Here is a 15,387-nt window from a genome sequence, read left to right as displayed (position 1 = left end):
CACCGGAGTGCACCACCGTTAACATTCTCTCTTCGGCAAATCTTCTCCTCCAGAATTCGTAGAACTCCGCCGTTGAGTGCATCGGAGTCTTCGTCCTACCAATATGGCGGCCATATGAGAGATGGAGTCCGCCTAAAAATAGGATGAAGATGATTAGAGATGATGATATACTCTGCCTCCAAGATTTCATTCTCTTTTTTCTTACTCTCTTTCTCTCTGAGGTTTTGGTCTCTTTGATTAAGATCCGACTACTTAGGCAGAGATTTATATTAAAATAGTACAAGACGATGCATGTTCATGATGGACTTGTGGTATAATAAAATACTCGAGGCAAACTGTGAAAAGTCGAAACCAGCCTTTACGTGTTAGAAATAGATACTTAAGTAGACTTTGGTAGATTATGAATTTCAGCTGGTCTAATGATATATACGGTACATAGTTTTATGTATTTTTAGTAATTATATATTTCTGAATATTATTTTTCTCGGACTGTATGGATAACTTGTTTTGTTCTAATTTTCTCATTCTGAATTTCTAATAATATAAGAAATCTAATTATGTGTTTTTAAAGAAAAATAATAATTATGTAATTTTGTTTTGTTTATATGATTGAATTAATATGCGAGGATGTATTTGTCGTTTTCACACACGACCTACATCGAATAGAAGGGTACTTATGTAAACCTATCCCATGGGATCGATGGAGTGCTCGCGTGGAACATCCGTTAGCACAGGCGACGCTCTTTCACTCGTTGACTTCTTCTATCATTTGTTAATTTAACTTAGACCATCTTCCAATGTATTTCTCTATTTTTACCTCTAAAATAGAGGAACTCTATAATAGAGGTGGGTTTTACTCCAATGTATTTCTCTAAAATAGAGATCTCTACATATAGAGTAAAAAATAGAGGAATGCTATTTCTTCCTCTATAAATAGAAGAAAATATAGAGATCTCTATTATAGAGAAAGAAATAGAGGTGGGTTGGAGCAATTTCACCTCTAAATGCTATTATAGAAGTGAAAATAGCAATGGGTTGGAGATGCTCTTAGCCAGCAAATTATATACTCACAACAGTACTAATATATAAATACAATACATATAATATTCATATCAAAGTTATAATACATTTTATTTGGCATCTTCTTCACCAGAATTTGTTTTTGACAAATCAAATTGTGTGTGATAAAAAAAAATTGTGTACGATAATGATTGCATCTACATGATATAACTTTAAACAAATATATCCAACTTGTATATTATCTCACACGTTACCTTATCACATTCCCAACGACCAAAGTAGTCAACAAATTTCAAATTTCAATGTTTATAACTCGGCTTTTACGTTTCCTTTGTTTCCGCAAGAACAACAGCCTACATTTTTCTCAGGTTCTACCTTTTCACATCACAAATACTCAGAAAATTTTACACTAGAAATCATTTATTGTTCTTGTACATATTACTACACAAGTCTTTAGGGTGAGACCCACTTTGAAGAATGAAACAAAACAGCAGTAATCATTCATTCATCTATATTCTCTCATTCTACTCTGTTGGTGCAAGACATGATTGTAGTTTTCATCTCTTCTTTGCTCAACGATGCTTCCACAATTAGCTGCAATCAAATAAAAAAAGTCCAAGAAAACTGAATTATCCAAGGTTCATAATAAATCAAGACAAATAAGATTTAGTAGTTCTTTTTTTATGTTTCTTTCTTTACCTCTTGCACTCTGTTACCAGCTCGAGCAAGCAGTTTGTATTGGTTCTCAAACATTGGCGCCATGTAAACCTACACAGAAACATTGTTCAATAAACTCAACTATTCAAAAAAGGGTTATTATTATTTTGAATGATTTTGTGTGTTAAAATTGTGTACCTGAAACGTAGGAGCAAGACCAGGGCTCAAGAAGAAACGACCTTTTGAAACAGATTGGATTCCTTCAACCATTTCCATCTCTTTGATTAGAGACTCCACATCAGGCCACTGCAGAGGGAATAAACTTTCTCAGAAACCTGTTAAATAATGGTTTGACATCACATGGTCACAGAAGATCTTTTAATTACCTCAGCGTCAAGCTCTGCGGCTTGTAACTTTCCCAACTGGTCATTATCACCAACTACAGACTCTAAGGCTTCTGTTAGAGGATCAGGCTGCATAAATACATCGATAGGGTTTAGATTTATATCAAATGAGAAACATATTTTTACAAGGGAGACTTATTACAGATCTCTCTCTCACCGTGATTTCTTTTAGTGACAAGAAGATACGTTCAAGAGCAAAATCTAGCTGGTGCACTTTCGCCTCCACAATCTTATTACACCAACAACAACAAAAAAAAAACATTTATCAAACAGTTTCATTTCTTAGAAACGTTTTAAAATGATATTTCGAGATATTACCTGACCGATTTTGAAATATGAAGCAGGGTCTAAAGTGGCATCCCATGAAACTTCTGATTGGTGAATCAATGCAGGGACACCTTCTAGCTGTTTCCACAAAACATTTAGGTTTCAACAACAATCTGGATTCTGTTCTTGAGGGTCTATTAGCCAAGAAGGTACTACATACCTCGCAGAAAATACCAAAATAGGTAATTTTCTTGATGCAGCATTTCACAACATCCCCAACACGAAGCTTAGCCATCAGGTTTCGTTTCTTCTCAACTTCCTCCTCATTTTCTCTTGGCCTCATCGAGAATATAAGCTTCCTTGAGTTTCTATTAGCCATTACCACATTCACTTTGATTTTCTGCATTGAGTAGGGGAAAGAGGTAAGCATTTCATGTACATACTAAAAATTTTAGATGTTTTTTTGGATCAAACCTGGCCAACAAAAGAAGATAGGAACTTCTGCTTCTCTCTGTCATACACCATAAGAAGATCTTCCAGCTTCATATCAGAAGAAACTTCTCCATTGACTGCATTACCAACTTCGGAAGCTGCTAAGCTTGCATCTGGAGATGGAGCTTTAACATCTTGACCTCCAATTACTCCAAGGTTTTGTCGGTACAATGATGGATCTACACCTTTTCTTCTCAACCATGATTCAAACGCGAGAAATTTCCATTTTGCTGCTAGGTTCCGGTAGGGTAAGAATCCAATCAGAGATCCATAGGAAACCTGTAAAGAAGAGAAACTGAGTTAATAACCAAAAAGGAGATGAAACCTTAAACTAGAAATGAGTGCAGGTCTTACTTACAGCAAATCCTCTAGTGCTGGAGCTTATTAGCTCAACATCAGCTCGTAGCTCTGTCTTAACTAGAGACTCTGCCTTAATCCAGTCACTTTCCTATCAAATTCATACAAGACGAGCTTATGATTTGCACTCTTATCTTATGAAGAACAAACATTTAGTGAAAAGAGTGTTCGTTCTAAAACCTCCAAGGAAGATCTCGTAGGAGGTCCCTTGAGCTCAATAGAGACCTGACTGCCTTCTTGGTTCAAGGTTACTGGTTGTCCTCTGTTTGAAACTGATGGCTCTGCGGAAGACGGGTCTAATCTATAACAATTTGAACCAGCCAAGTCAAAATGAGAAGAAATGTGAAAGAAAGAACTCATCAAGACACTAAACCGGAAAGAACCTTTGTGGTTTCCCTTGTAAAGATGCTTCCACGGTGGTCTGAGAAACTGGAGTTATCCCGACTGGATCACTGTTAATGGTTTCCTCCTCAGAGGAATCTGATGATGTATCGCTCTCAAGCTGCATTTCTTGATTAAGAAAACAAGCATATGAATCAGCTCCATGTTAGAGTATCTGTTAAAAAAAAAAAAAGCTTTAGTCTTGTCTCTATCAATTACCAGTTGGAACTGATGTATCTTCAATCTCAGGCACCTCCACAGCTTCTTCCTCTACGTTCTCAGGCTCAGGCCTCGCTTCTGGCTTCTCTAAAAGAGTATACTCCGAGTATACTACATCTTCTTGTTCTCCTTCCTCCATAGTTAATCCATCACTTAGAACCTTATCTTCCTCCGCATTCACACTCACTGGTTCCGGTTTTCTCAACAGCGTCATGTCACTAAACCTCTCATTCTCCCTATCATTCTTCATTTTCAATGTCAGGTTGCGTTTCAACCGCAGCTTAGACTCATCCTCCTCGTCATTACTCACATAATACGAACTCGGCTTTCTCAGAATAACATTAGGCAACGTCCTTTTCGGAGGAGTAGCAGCAACTGGAGGAGCAGCAGCAGCATCCAATGGCTTCTTCAGAGAAAAGTTTGGCCTTTTCACCACCGGCTTATCCGAAGCTTCGAACTTAACACCGTCTCTAGGAACTGGCTTCACCAAATTCAACCCATCAAGTGAAGTGGGTTTCTTCTTCGTCTTCGTATCTTCCTTTGACCAATCCAAAGGAATCGATTCAATGTCAGGAAGCTTACCCTTGTTCTTGTAAAAAGACTTCTCAACTTCAACAAACGAAGCTTCTGGATTCACTTTCCTAGCCACAATCTGTTTCATCATTTCTCACCCATTAACAACAATCATATCATCATCACTTTATAGAGAAAAATCTCTCACCTTGGCTAAAGTCAGTTTGGGGTCTTCTCCGAGTAAGCGCCCGAACTTGAGCTCCATTTGATCCCATTCGCTCAGCTTCGGCTCTTCCCTTTTCGAAGCAGAGACTACAACCCTCTTGTGCTTAGCTTGTACGTTTCTTCTCACTCCAACACTAGAAGTAAACAACGGGAAGCTTCCGGCGATAGATACGGCGGCTGAAGCGGATGAGGATAAGGCGATAACGTCCATTTTTCCCGATTATGATTCTAATTTCTCCGAGCTAGAATCATGGGTTCGATCAAAATCTAGAATTTCGTTTTAACTCGAGTGACTGGCTCGAGCTCTGTGTGAAGAAGTACAGAGGAGAGTGGGGCTATGGCGGAAGGAGGAGGAGCTTTATCGGTTTAGCTTATGCATATTTTCGCTTACTGGTTCTACCAGTGGTGGAAAGACACGTGGTTGATGAAGCAATGACCAAGCCATTGCATTAACGTCTTTCTGTTCTTTAGTTTTAGAGGTAAACTGCTAGTCGTTTTCTTTATCATGAACGTCAACCACTGGTCTTCTTTCTAGTATAAACGGCGTATATTCCCTCAAGAAACGAAGCTAGGCCCACTTAATTTGGTTAGCGAGGCCCATAAGAAGCTGTTTGGAGAACTAAATTAATAGCGTAGGTGTGTAAGTTTGTGAACACGCATTATATGATTAAGTGGTTGTCCGGGAATTAGTAAATACAAATATCGTATAAAAAAATATATGTATATATAATGCTATAAATTTTGAATCCCCTAGATACGATATTTCTCACAGAGAAATAGCTTGTCTTTCTCTTTGTTAAAGGCAAACATAAAAAAAAAAATTGTGGCTATGTCAAAAAAAAAAGTAATAATAATAATTGTGGCTTACTTGTCATCAAAGACATCAATGAGGACATGTTCACTTTCTACTCAAGTTTGTTTTATAACAAAGGCGTGTCTTCTGACTTCTACGTACCTAAAAAAAAGAGGATGCCTCTCTCTCTATTTTTGATCCATCTTTGCTCTGATCTTCTCCTCGAGTAACTCTAGTTCGAGTTCAAACATTCTGTTGAGAGCCTCCATGTTCTCTAGCGTCTCAGGCAGCGGTCTGTTCTCAGTGTCATCGCATCTCAAATGTTTCATTGGACCGTGGAGGATCTTGTTCACCATAGCTCTGGTTAGATCCTCTACTGCTTCCTTCGTCTTCTTGTCCATGTCTTTTCCATATTTCGACATGAACTTTACAACCGAATCAGCTCTGATTCTATCTGTTTTTCTTCTCAGTTTCTTGATTGTTGGAACCGTCTGCAGCGAGTCCCACCACGCTTCAAACTTTTTAGATTCCTCTATTATTATATCCTGAGCTTCCATTGCCTTCCTCGCCCTGTCTTCTTTGTTGGCAGCAACAACTTCCTTGAGGTCATCCACATTGCAAACACGTGCACAGTCTAATTCAGCAACACAAGATCCAACGTTTCTAGGAACAGAGATATCAACAAAGAGCCTCGCATCAGCAGGAAGAGGGAAAGACTCAACGTGTTCCTTCAAGAACAATGGTGTCTCAGATGCTGTGCTAGTGAAAATCACGTTGGCTTCTCCAGCACAAGCTAGCATCTCATCAAGAGGTTTATAAATGATCTCAACACCAGATGGAAACTCCTCTTGGATAGCTGCAACTCTCTCTTGGCTTCGGTTCACAACCACCATTCTAGTGCAACCTTTAGCAACCAGGTGCTTGATTACAAGCTTCCCCATCTTTCCTGCACCAACGACCAACATCGTAGCAGACGATGCAGATCCAGGTGGAAGCTTGGTGAGAGCAAGCTCGACGGCAGCAGAGCTAACGGAAACAGCCCCGGAGGCGATACCTGTCTCTGCTCTGGCACGCTTCCCAGCGGTGATAGCCTTTTCAAACAGCCCAGGGATAACCATACCAAACCCATTGCGTAGTTTCTCTCTAACTTGTTTAACCTGTGAGAGTATCTGACCTTCCCCTAGGACAAGAGAGTCCAGACCAGCTGAGACTTCAAACAGATGTTGCGTGGCGTCCTTGTTGTACAACAGAAACCAATGCTTACAGATGTCAGAAACTTGGATTCCACTTCTCTGCCAAAAGCAAATAGCATTTCATGTCAGCATTACTGTAACAGGGTCATCAAAGCTATAAACTTTGTCACGTTGAATAATTATCAAAGCTTGTCATTTTATGCCCAAAACACATCGAAACAAGACACAAGAAAAAAAAAAAAAAAAAACCTTGGACATCCATAGAGTGACTTCTCTGACACCACGGTGGTGAGAGAGAGCCAAGACATAGATCTCCATCCGGTTACAGGTGCTGAGAACAGCAGCTTCTTCAATATGATTCAAAGCGCACAACTCAGAGATAGCCTGAGGCCATTCAGCAACAGGAATGGCAAGCTTCTCACGCATCTCTAAAGGAGCAGTGTGGATGCTAAGACCAATCACAACAATGCTGCTTCTCTCCTTTGTGTATCCTGCAGAGAGAGAGAGAGAGAGAGAGAGTACACCTATCAGAAACTCAAACGCAATCAGGACACTAAACGTCCAAGGCAGAGAGATTGGTTACTGTCAATGGCGGACTTCTTAAGCTGCTGCAGAGCCGAGACGCTTGATGAAGAAAGCTCGCAACGGATCAGACCTCCAGTTGTCTTGTTGTTCGTCGGAAAAGCACGAGTGCCTAACACAATCGGAGAAGAGGATGATGGATTATTATGATGTTTCGATGACATCATCTGGTTGAAACCAAACGCACTAGCAACCGCCATAGCCTTGATTTTAATCTCAGACAGAGTGCGATTTGAAGAGGGAAACGAACATGTATCCGCTAGCTCTACGTCGATCGGTTCACACAGACGACAAACAGAAGATTTCGACAAGAATCGTTCGTAGCGGTTTACGACTTTACGTATCGAGTACATCGGTCGGGCCGTAAAATGGCTCACCTTAGATTATGACAACTCGACATTGGGCTTTAACTGTTAGGCCCATATAATACGTAGCTTGCTACGAAAATTTATGACCCGCGCTTCTGGATCTTCTAAGAAAAATATATTAAAAATTAATATGTGTTTTTGATTATAAAGATCCTTCCATATTGTTTGACCAGAAAAAAAGATACTTTCATATTGTAAGAGCAATTGTCAATAATAGCACCTTTTAAAGTTTATATCTCAAAAATAGCACTAGAAGGAGAAAGTCACAAAAATAACATTCATTGAAAGGTAAAATATCCTTAATACCCTTGGTTTAAATTAAATAAACAAACAGAATAAATAAAAAAAAGAATTTTTTTTTATAGTTTCAGATTACATGTTTTCAGATTCGAAATTTTTATAATTTTCTTTTTGAAATTTTTTTTTCGAATTTTTATTCAATTTTTCTTTTATAATTTAAAAATACTTTTTGAAACTGTTTTAAAATTTTTTATTTTTTATTTTAGTATTTTTTTTTTATAAAATTTTAAACCCTAATTTCAAAACTCCACCCCTTAACTCTAAACCCTAAAGTTTGAATTAATTAACCCAATGAATATAAATGTATATTTACCTCTTTACCTATTTTTGTGATTTTGAGCCTTGAATGCTACTTTGGGAACAAAAACTTGGTTTGGTGCTATCCTAGTCTTTTTCTCATATTGTAATGTATTTACTAGGCCTTGGCGAAAAAAAAACGAAACCAAACCGAAATATTAAAAACTGGAACCGGACTCAGACCCTCAAATATCCAAACAGTTCATATATTTCTATATCCGAAATAATCAGAACCGAACCAAAAACCGAACGGATACCCAAATTTATAAAAATATTAATTATATATACATATAACATAGTTAAATATATATTTTTAATTTAAAAAAACTATTAAAAGTATCTGAAAATAGTTGAAAATAATCTAAATATTATAAAGTATCCAAACTACCTCAAAGTATCCGAAACTATCTGGTTAGTTTTACCCGAAATATCTAAAGTAATCCAAAATAATCGAAATTTTTTATCTAAATCATCCTAACTATTTGATGTTTTACCTTAAATAACTGATATTTTACCCAAATTATCCGAACTATCCAAGCTACCTGAACCAAATGATAACTGATTTTTTATGGGTATTTTCAAGTTCCTAGTTTTACCATCCAAAGCGAACCGAATCGAAAATAGATAAAATAGTAAATGAATCCTCTAACTCTCTATCCGAACTATACCCGAAACCCGAAATACCCGAACCAAACCAAACCGATACCCGAAATGTCCAGCCCTAGTATTTACAATATGGATTGTTGATCTCAAAATGAAAATGAGATCATTTTACCATATATTTATACCATAGTCTAAATACTAATATGATTCTAAACCTAAGAAAATTTATATTCTAAACCTAAGAAAATTGAGTTTTTATTGTAAAATAACACAATTTTTATAAATACTTAATAACTTCAATGCATAAAGGTGTAAGAGGAAAGCGACAAAAAAATACTAAACCTCATCAAGAATGAACATTTTATAATGTTAGGAACCAACTAATATCTGATAATATTTTGTGTCCAATATTTTTCTGATTTTCCGGATAATTTAGGATAATTTGGATAAAACATTTCAATAATTTTAATTATTTATGATAAAAGTATTAGAGTAATCCAGTTTCTGGATAGTTTGGTTTATAAGTTGTAGTTTTGAAATATTTGAGAATTTTAAAACTAAATATAATTATTATTTTAGGTATAGAAAATATATTTTAAATATCTGGGTATCCATAGTTCTCGATTTGAGATTGGTTTTGATTTTCTTATTCTATAAATCTAGGAACCGTTCGAATATCTGTGAAAATTGATTTGATTACGGATTCGATTTTTCACTTGATTTCAATTTAGTTTTCGGTTTATATGTCCAAGCCTATGTGGAGTCGAGGTTCTTCTAACAAGTTTTTTTTTTTTTTATCTTTGCAATAATTATTGCTCTTACTATAAACAAACGAAAAAAATTCCAACCTGAGAAATGGGGCGGCTAATATGTTTTCGGCCCGAACGTTGATACAAACTTCATCAAACTAAAACGGAAAGATATAACACGGAAAAAAACTAGAAATAGGGTAAATCAAATTGCACTCAACAAAGAATACAACTGTACAAGTCTACTTGCTTGGTCTTCACTCTACAACCATTATCTCGGTCCTTGTTCGTTTTTCAGGCCTTTACCCCCCAGCACCTATGGCTCGTGTTGTATGGTACATAGTACCCAGCCTATGCAACGTAATTTGATATCACCACATAGCTCTGGTTGTCTCTCTGAATACACACCTATTTAGTTCTAAAATCTTCGTAGTACTTCATCACTTGCATATAATTTATGGGGTAAACATTTAAAATATATAGTTCATATGGTCTAGATTATGTAATGAGTGGCAGTGATTTTAACGAAAACAAAACGTGAAGAAACTCACCATTGTCTTACAAACCAAAAAAGCTAAACAAGTATTGTCTCATAAACCTCCGAGTTATTCTTTGCAAACTCAATACCTTTCTCAATGTCTTCAATGAGATCTTCTTTGAGATACTTCAAGGACTTGACCTCGTACTCAGTGAGTCCTTCCAAGTCAGTCTCAATAATAGCTTCCACTCCTTTCTTCCCAAGCTTCACAGTTGATCCAAAGAAAGGAATGTCGTCAAACATGTTGGATTCCACAAAACAGCACTGAAACATGTCATTAGCTCCACCAAGTGCACGCAGCAACGACAAGACAAAACGTTCTGCTCCTCTGGCTTCAAAGTACTCACGATCTGGATTTCCTGCAAAGTAGTCAAGATATTCACTGCTATTATTTATGGAGTAGGTGATCTCGGAGGTCCACAAGATGATATCGTCCTTGTATAAGATGACATGGGGTGTCGTTTTGGAGAAAAGTGGCAGAGCGGTTAAGCTGCAATGACCACCAATAACAGGGACGTGCACATCTTCCACATCTAGCACAAATCGCTCAGCAACAAAAGCTCTTGCCAACTCAGTTTCTGGTGTCATGAGACCAAACAACTTCTTAGGATCATATACTCCTCTTTGTTTCAAGACCTCTGCAGACATAATTGGTACAATTGAGTTGAGCATTCGGTTTGAAATGATGATGAAAGCGTCGGGGCAGTGACCAGCAACTTCCTCAACACATGCTCTCACCATCATTGCGTTGGCAATGAAGTTGTCTTCAAGGGTTCCTTCTGCCTTTGGAAAGGGAGTATCAATAACTACCACATTAGTGTCCTTTAGTGTTTCCTCCAGCCCACTGAACTGATCCTGAGAAAGAGTGGCATCGAGACATGCCTTGAGGGGGTCGGCACTGCCCATTGAGTAAAAACGAAGCGTTGAGACCAACGGGCTTTTCTTGAGCGAAGTTGACAAAGCCGGTCCAATCCCAAGAGAAGAACCAATAATGGTCACTTTGGATGAACAATTGACATTCTCCACATATAGCTTCTTGTTGTCAGATGATGCATGTGCTTTTGTGGACAGAGACTTGCCGTACGAGGAAGACCTTGGTGTGAGAGTGTGAAACTTAGAGGTTGAGCTAAAGACCACAGCTTGGGATGTTCTAAACACTGGAAGTGAGCTGGTTGTGGATGAATAAGAAACTGAGAAAGAAGAGGATGCCATTTTTCCCCCTGCCACATGACAGATATTCATATGAGTGCAAACATATAATTAATTGAAATCTACCAAAAATATGTCTATGTGTCAAACAAAATAAGCAAGTTAACCAGATCGAGAAGAACTGAAGCAAGTAACCATCTTTCTATGAGCACGATGGATTCAACATAAAAGAAGATCCTTTTAGAACCAAGACCCTAACCCACGAGAAGAAACGCAAACCAGACCGAGAACATACGATTCATGGGAGCCAAATAGCAAACGTAACTACGTAAGTGCGAGTCCAACGATGGATGATACACGAATCAAATCGTAAATGTAGTAAACAAGAACAGGTTGATTATTGAATCGTACGTCAGGGTGTAAAGAACAAAACTTTAAAAGGAAAAGAGGAGTTTCAAAAGAAACCTATGAGAGAGAGAGTGCTCATCGCTGCAAAACGAAGATGAGAGATGAAGAGGGTTTCCGATTTCAGTAGCAAGCACGAGTCTTTAGTGGTGGTGGGTTTAGAGAGACACTATGAACGAGTCTTTACTGAGTTAGAGACGCTACGAAGAATAAAAAGCATTCTTGTCACCTAAATTTCTATTTAGGACCTTGCGCTTTTACACTTGTCCCAAAATTTTCTATTTGGAATAAAACCTGGGGGCCAACTCGCGTGATGTTATATTTGTTAATGTTTGATGTGTTAATAGAAAAACGTATGGTTTAGCAACGTAATGACCTAAAATGGAAATGGTAAGGATTATTTTTTTTTGCTAAGAATGTAAATATCATAAATGATGAAGATTAGTCTACATGAGTAGTTAACCTATACAAAATCAATTCCCTGGCAAAAAGAAAGTAAAAAACAGGGGATTGATACAAAGCGACATCATGGAGTTCCTAAGAAGCCCAAAAAAGACCTATGAGCAAACACATAAGATCAGATTAACCAAAGCTGCATGAGGGCTCTGAATTTCTTCCTCGTCCGCAGTGCTGTGATGGAGTTAACAACCTGCCTGTTGATGTCTTTAAACGCCACAAGCGGGGGAGACAAAGTCTGGTTGAAGAGCATATTGTTGCGCTGCTGCCAAACCGTGTAGAGAAGAGTCTGCACCACAAGCATTCTTAGCACAGAAGGGGCGGTAGGACATGTACTACAAGCCCAACGAATAAGCTCAGCCCAGTCGCAGAAGTTAGGGACCACGCAACGGAGCCTGCGAGCAACCTCAGACCACAGAGTAATCGAATAGGGACAAGAGAGCATGATATGGTCTCTAGATTCAGGGTGAAGAGAGCAGATGCAGCAATTAATAGGGACTTGCATACCCCAAGCAGACAACCTATCTCTAGTTGGAAGCCGATTTAAATTAGTAACCCACATGTGAAAAGCATGCTTCGGAGTTGCCCCACTAAACCAGATGTGCTTAGCGCTGGGCTGTCTAGTTCCTCTAGGTCTAAGGACCTCCCATGTCTTTAATGGTAAGGATTATGATACATCTAAAATGGTTAGTAGAAACTGAATCGCATGATGGTTATGTCCCAAGATATAATAATTAATGGTATAATCAGCATGTGCGTAGGGTTTTAATATATTAATGGTATAATAATCAGGATGCGCATAGGGTTTTAATATATTAACTAGATTTTGACCGTAAACTCAAATATTAAATGAATTTATATTTATTATTAGATATCTAAAATATTTAAAAGCTGTTCTATTATTATTCTTTCAGTCCGGTACAATGTTTTCATTGAGTTTTCATATCCGAATCATACTTGTGGTCGAACCGTAAGATCTAGTAACTCATATATAGTGGGATAGAATATAATAAAATGAATATAGTAAAAGTATTTGAAAATCAAAAAGACTTTTATTAACCCATTGAGAAAAATATAATTTGTTTTTTGTTTTATAAATTTTTGATATATTAATATATATTTGACTTGTATAAGAAATTTCTTTTAACAAATATTGTTAAGTTTATTTATAAATATTTTAATTATCAATCTACCAAAATAGTGAAGCAAGTATTATTTTTTTTTCCTTTTTTAATTTTCTATCAAACTATTATCAATTTGTTTTTAAAAAAAAATTAGTTTGTGACAGATATTTTATTATTAGAAATCCATACAATTTAAATAATGTTACATTTATATGTATTTATGTATAAAATGGTCTTTATAATTTGGGTTTTGTAAAAAAAGGACCTAAAGTTAATTTGGTTAATTTTTTTTTGTAACAAAAGTTAATTAAATTTATAATTTTATTTTCTGAATGGGTTGTATCAGTTAAATTATCTTTTTAAGTTAAACGCCCAAAGCCCAATTAATAATATTTATTTTGCTGATAACAAAGTGAGATTAAATAGGGATAAACATATAATATATATGGAAGACCAAAAAATAAAAAATAGAAAGGTTCAAACAACTTTTTAAGTAGATTTATTTAAACTCCTTCCCTTTTCCCTTTTAATAGTATTGATTAATGAACTTCATTAACATATGAGACGTATAAAGAAAACATGATGACGGCATGAAGAATAGTTTCATGTTTATTAGTTGATCAAGTTACACATTAAGTAAACGAATAAATCATGAGATGATATAGTAAATGAAAATATATGTGAGCACTTACTTGTGTGACAAGGAACAAACTTTTCACAATGCTTAATTGTATGGGTTGTGTTGCACTAACACTTCTTCCCGTTAAGGGAATATAGATTTTATCGCTGAACAAAACTGTCTTCATTCTCCTTTCTCTATCAGCAGCATTTTGGCATCATCAATGTCTCAATTCTTTCCTAGAGAGCGACACCATCTCCTTTAACATTCAGACTTTCACACCAAAAAAAAAAAGAAAAGAAAAACCCCAAAAACCAACAAGACCCACAGTCCCCATTTCAGACCACCAGTAGTAATTTTTTTAACCAGGACAACAAAAACTTAACAGACTCTTTCATTCTGTTTTCAAAACAATATAGAATTGTGTTTTGAAGCACACAACATATATATTTTGACCTCTGCGGTTCTAGCCCAGCATTGTTCATAAGCAGAAACACTTATCCGTGCCATTCTGTCCGCTGACACACACAAATCTATGTCATATACCTTATCAAAATCCAACTGCAAGAGACCGAGAGAGAAGAGAAAAACTAGCAAACAACAGCTGCTGTAAACAATTCAGCACTTTTTCTACATGTATCTTCTTTCTCTACCGAAATTTAGCATATCAATATCTCAAATGTTTCATTCAGTTAGTTAAAGCCTTATCTATCTAGTTAACGGTGAAAGAACAAGCATGAAAGTACTCAATCTCTATAATTCAATGTACTGCATATCAGTTTGGTCATAAGCCAATCGTGATATTTTCTCCAAATTGACAACACCAATTGATGGGTGTACCCAAAGGGTTTCACAAAAGAAGAGCTTTTTCTGGAAGGAGCATTAGATGGAAGCTTGCTCCAATCTTCTTGCACAAAGGTAATGAAAGATCACAAACTACAAATCAACAGTAATTTTAAGTACAGCTCACTTCATTGTCACGTTGCTTGCTGCAGTCCGCATCACCCTCTAGTTTAAAGCCTGAAGCAGCCGTTACATTTCACAAGCTCTAATAAAGACACCAGGACTTATTAAACTTCTCTAGCTGCAACCTTCAAATTAAATTTTTGCTAGCTAACCCAGTAGTCGTTGTTGTGTGGTAACAAGTCAAGGTGAATACCCACTTGAACATTTTTTTTATAAAGCTTAAACGCATTCACAGTTTACTTTACACAAACCACCAGCAATCCAAGAAGTGTATCCAGAACTTTGCTAAAGAGTTTCTCAACTTGTATACATTTCAAGATACTAAATAACACAAGAAATTCTGTTCTCCTCCTCACCTCCATACCCTCCGTTTGTCCGCCTCCTGAAAACCAACCGCCCAAACGACGTCGCTTAGTTAGAAATCTCTCCGAGGGATGAATGATCTCTTTGGAGACCGTGTGACTATGGGTCTTGAAGATGAGCGCTAGACTTGGCCTCGAGGGGAACTAACTGTGCATTTTCCAAAGTACGTAACCTCTAATTCGCCGGAATTTCGAGAGCAAATACGGTGCCTATACCGAGATTATCAGTAGCTCCTAGAGCCGAAGGATGTCGTCGGCTACTATGGTTTGGGGGAACATTGGAGATTTTGACTGGAGAGAGGGAAAGCAGGTGATCTGGAGTTTTGCTTTTACCAAAAAGAAAATTCA

The 15,387-nt window shown here is 37.1% G+C and overlaps 4 protein-coding genes across 4 annotated transcripts; all 4 read right to left on the bottom strand.

The window, feature by feature from the left end:
- Positions 1-1,317: 1,317 nt before the first annotated feature.
- Positions 1,318-4,932, bottom strand: LOC103871978. The gene is made up of 13 exons (XM_009150317.3): positions 4,519-4,932; positions 3,798-4,449; positions 3,581-3,707; positions 3,378-3,498; positions 3,199-3,288; positions 2,823-3,119; positions 2,569-2,748; positions 2,400-2,486; positions 2,239-2,310; positions 2,064-2,150; positions 1,876-1,983; positions 1,720-1,788; positions 1,318-1,614 (listed from the first exon to the last, which is right to left on the bottom strand). The coding sequence occupies exons 1-13, from the start codon at positions 4,744-4,746 to the stop codon at positions 1,540-1,542; spliced, it is 2,193 nt and encodes a 730-aa protein (XP_009148565.1). The 5' UTR covers positions 4,747-4,932; the 3' UTR covers positions 1,318-1,539.
- Positions 4,933-5,363: 431 nt separating this feature from the next.
- On the bottom strand, positions 5,364-7,777 carry LOC103871977 (glutamyl-tRNA reductase 2, chloroplastic-like). Its single transcript, XM_009150315.3, has 3 exons — positions 7,105-7,777; positions 6,771-7,012; positions 5,364-6,620 (listed from the first exon to the last, which is right to left on the bottom strand). Exons 1-3 carry the CDS (start codon positions 7,454-7,456, stop codon positions 5,517-5,519), a joined length of 1,698 nt encoding a protein of 565 aa, XP_009148563.2. The 5' UTR covers positions 7,457-7,777; the 3' UTR covers positions 5,364-5,516.
- A 2,217-nt stretch (positions 7,778-9,994) lies between these two features.
- On the bottom strand, positions 9,995-10,864 carry LOC103872206 (malate dehydrogenase, chloroplastic-like). The gene has a single exon (XM_009150542.2). It carries the CDS (start codon positions 10,862-10,864, stop codon positions 9,995-9,997), a length of 870 nt encoding a protein of 289 aa, XP_009148790.2.
- A 1,225-nt stretch (positions 10,865-12,089) lies between these two features.
- LOC103872205 lies at positions 12,090-12,530 on the bottom strand. Its single transcript, XM_009150541.3, has one exon. The coding sequence runs from the start codon at positions 12,528-12,530 to the stop codon at positions 12,090-12,092; it is 441 nt and encodes a 146-aa protein (XP_009148789.1).
- Between the last annotated feature and the right edge of the window lie 2,857 nt (positions 12,531-15,387).

Source organism: Brassica rapa, chromosome A06, assembly GCF_000309985.2.
Source record: "Brassica rapa cultivar Chiifu-401-42 chromosome A06, CAAS_Brap_v3.01, whole genome shotgun sequence".
NCBI classification, from domain to species: domain Eukaryota; kingdom Viridiplantae; phylum Streptophyta; class Magnoliopsida; order Brassicales; family Brassicaceae; genus Brassica; species Brassica rapa.
The sequence above is the reverse complement of the archived record's forward strand: the minus strand, read 5'-3'. Positions and strand labels throughout refer to the sequence as shown.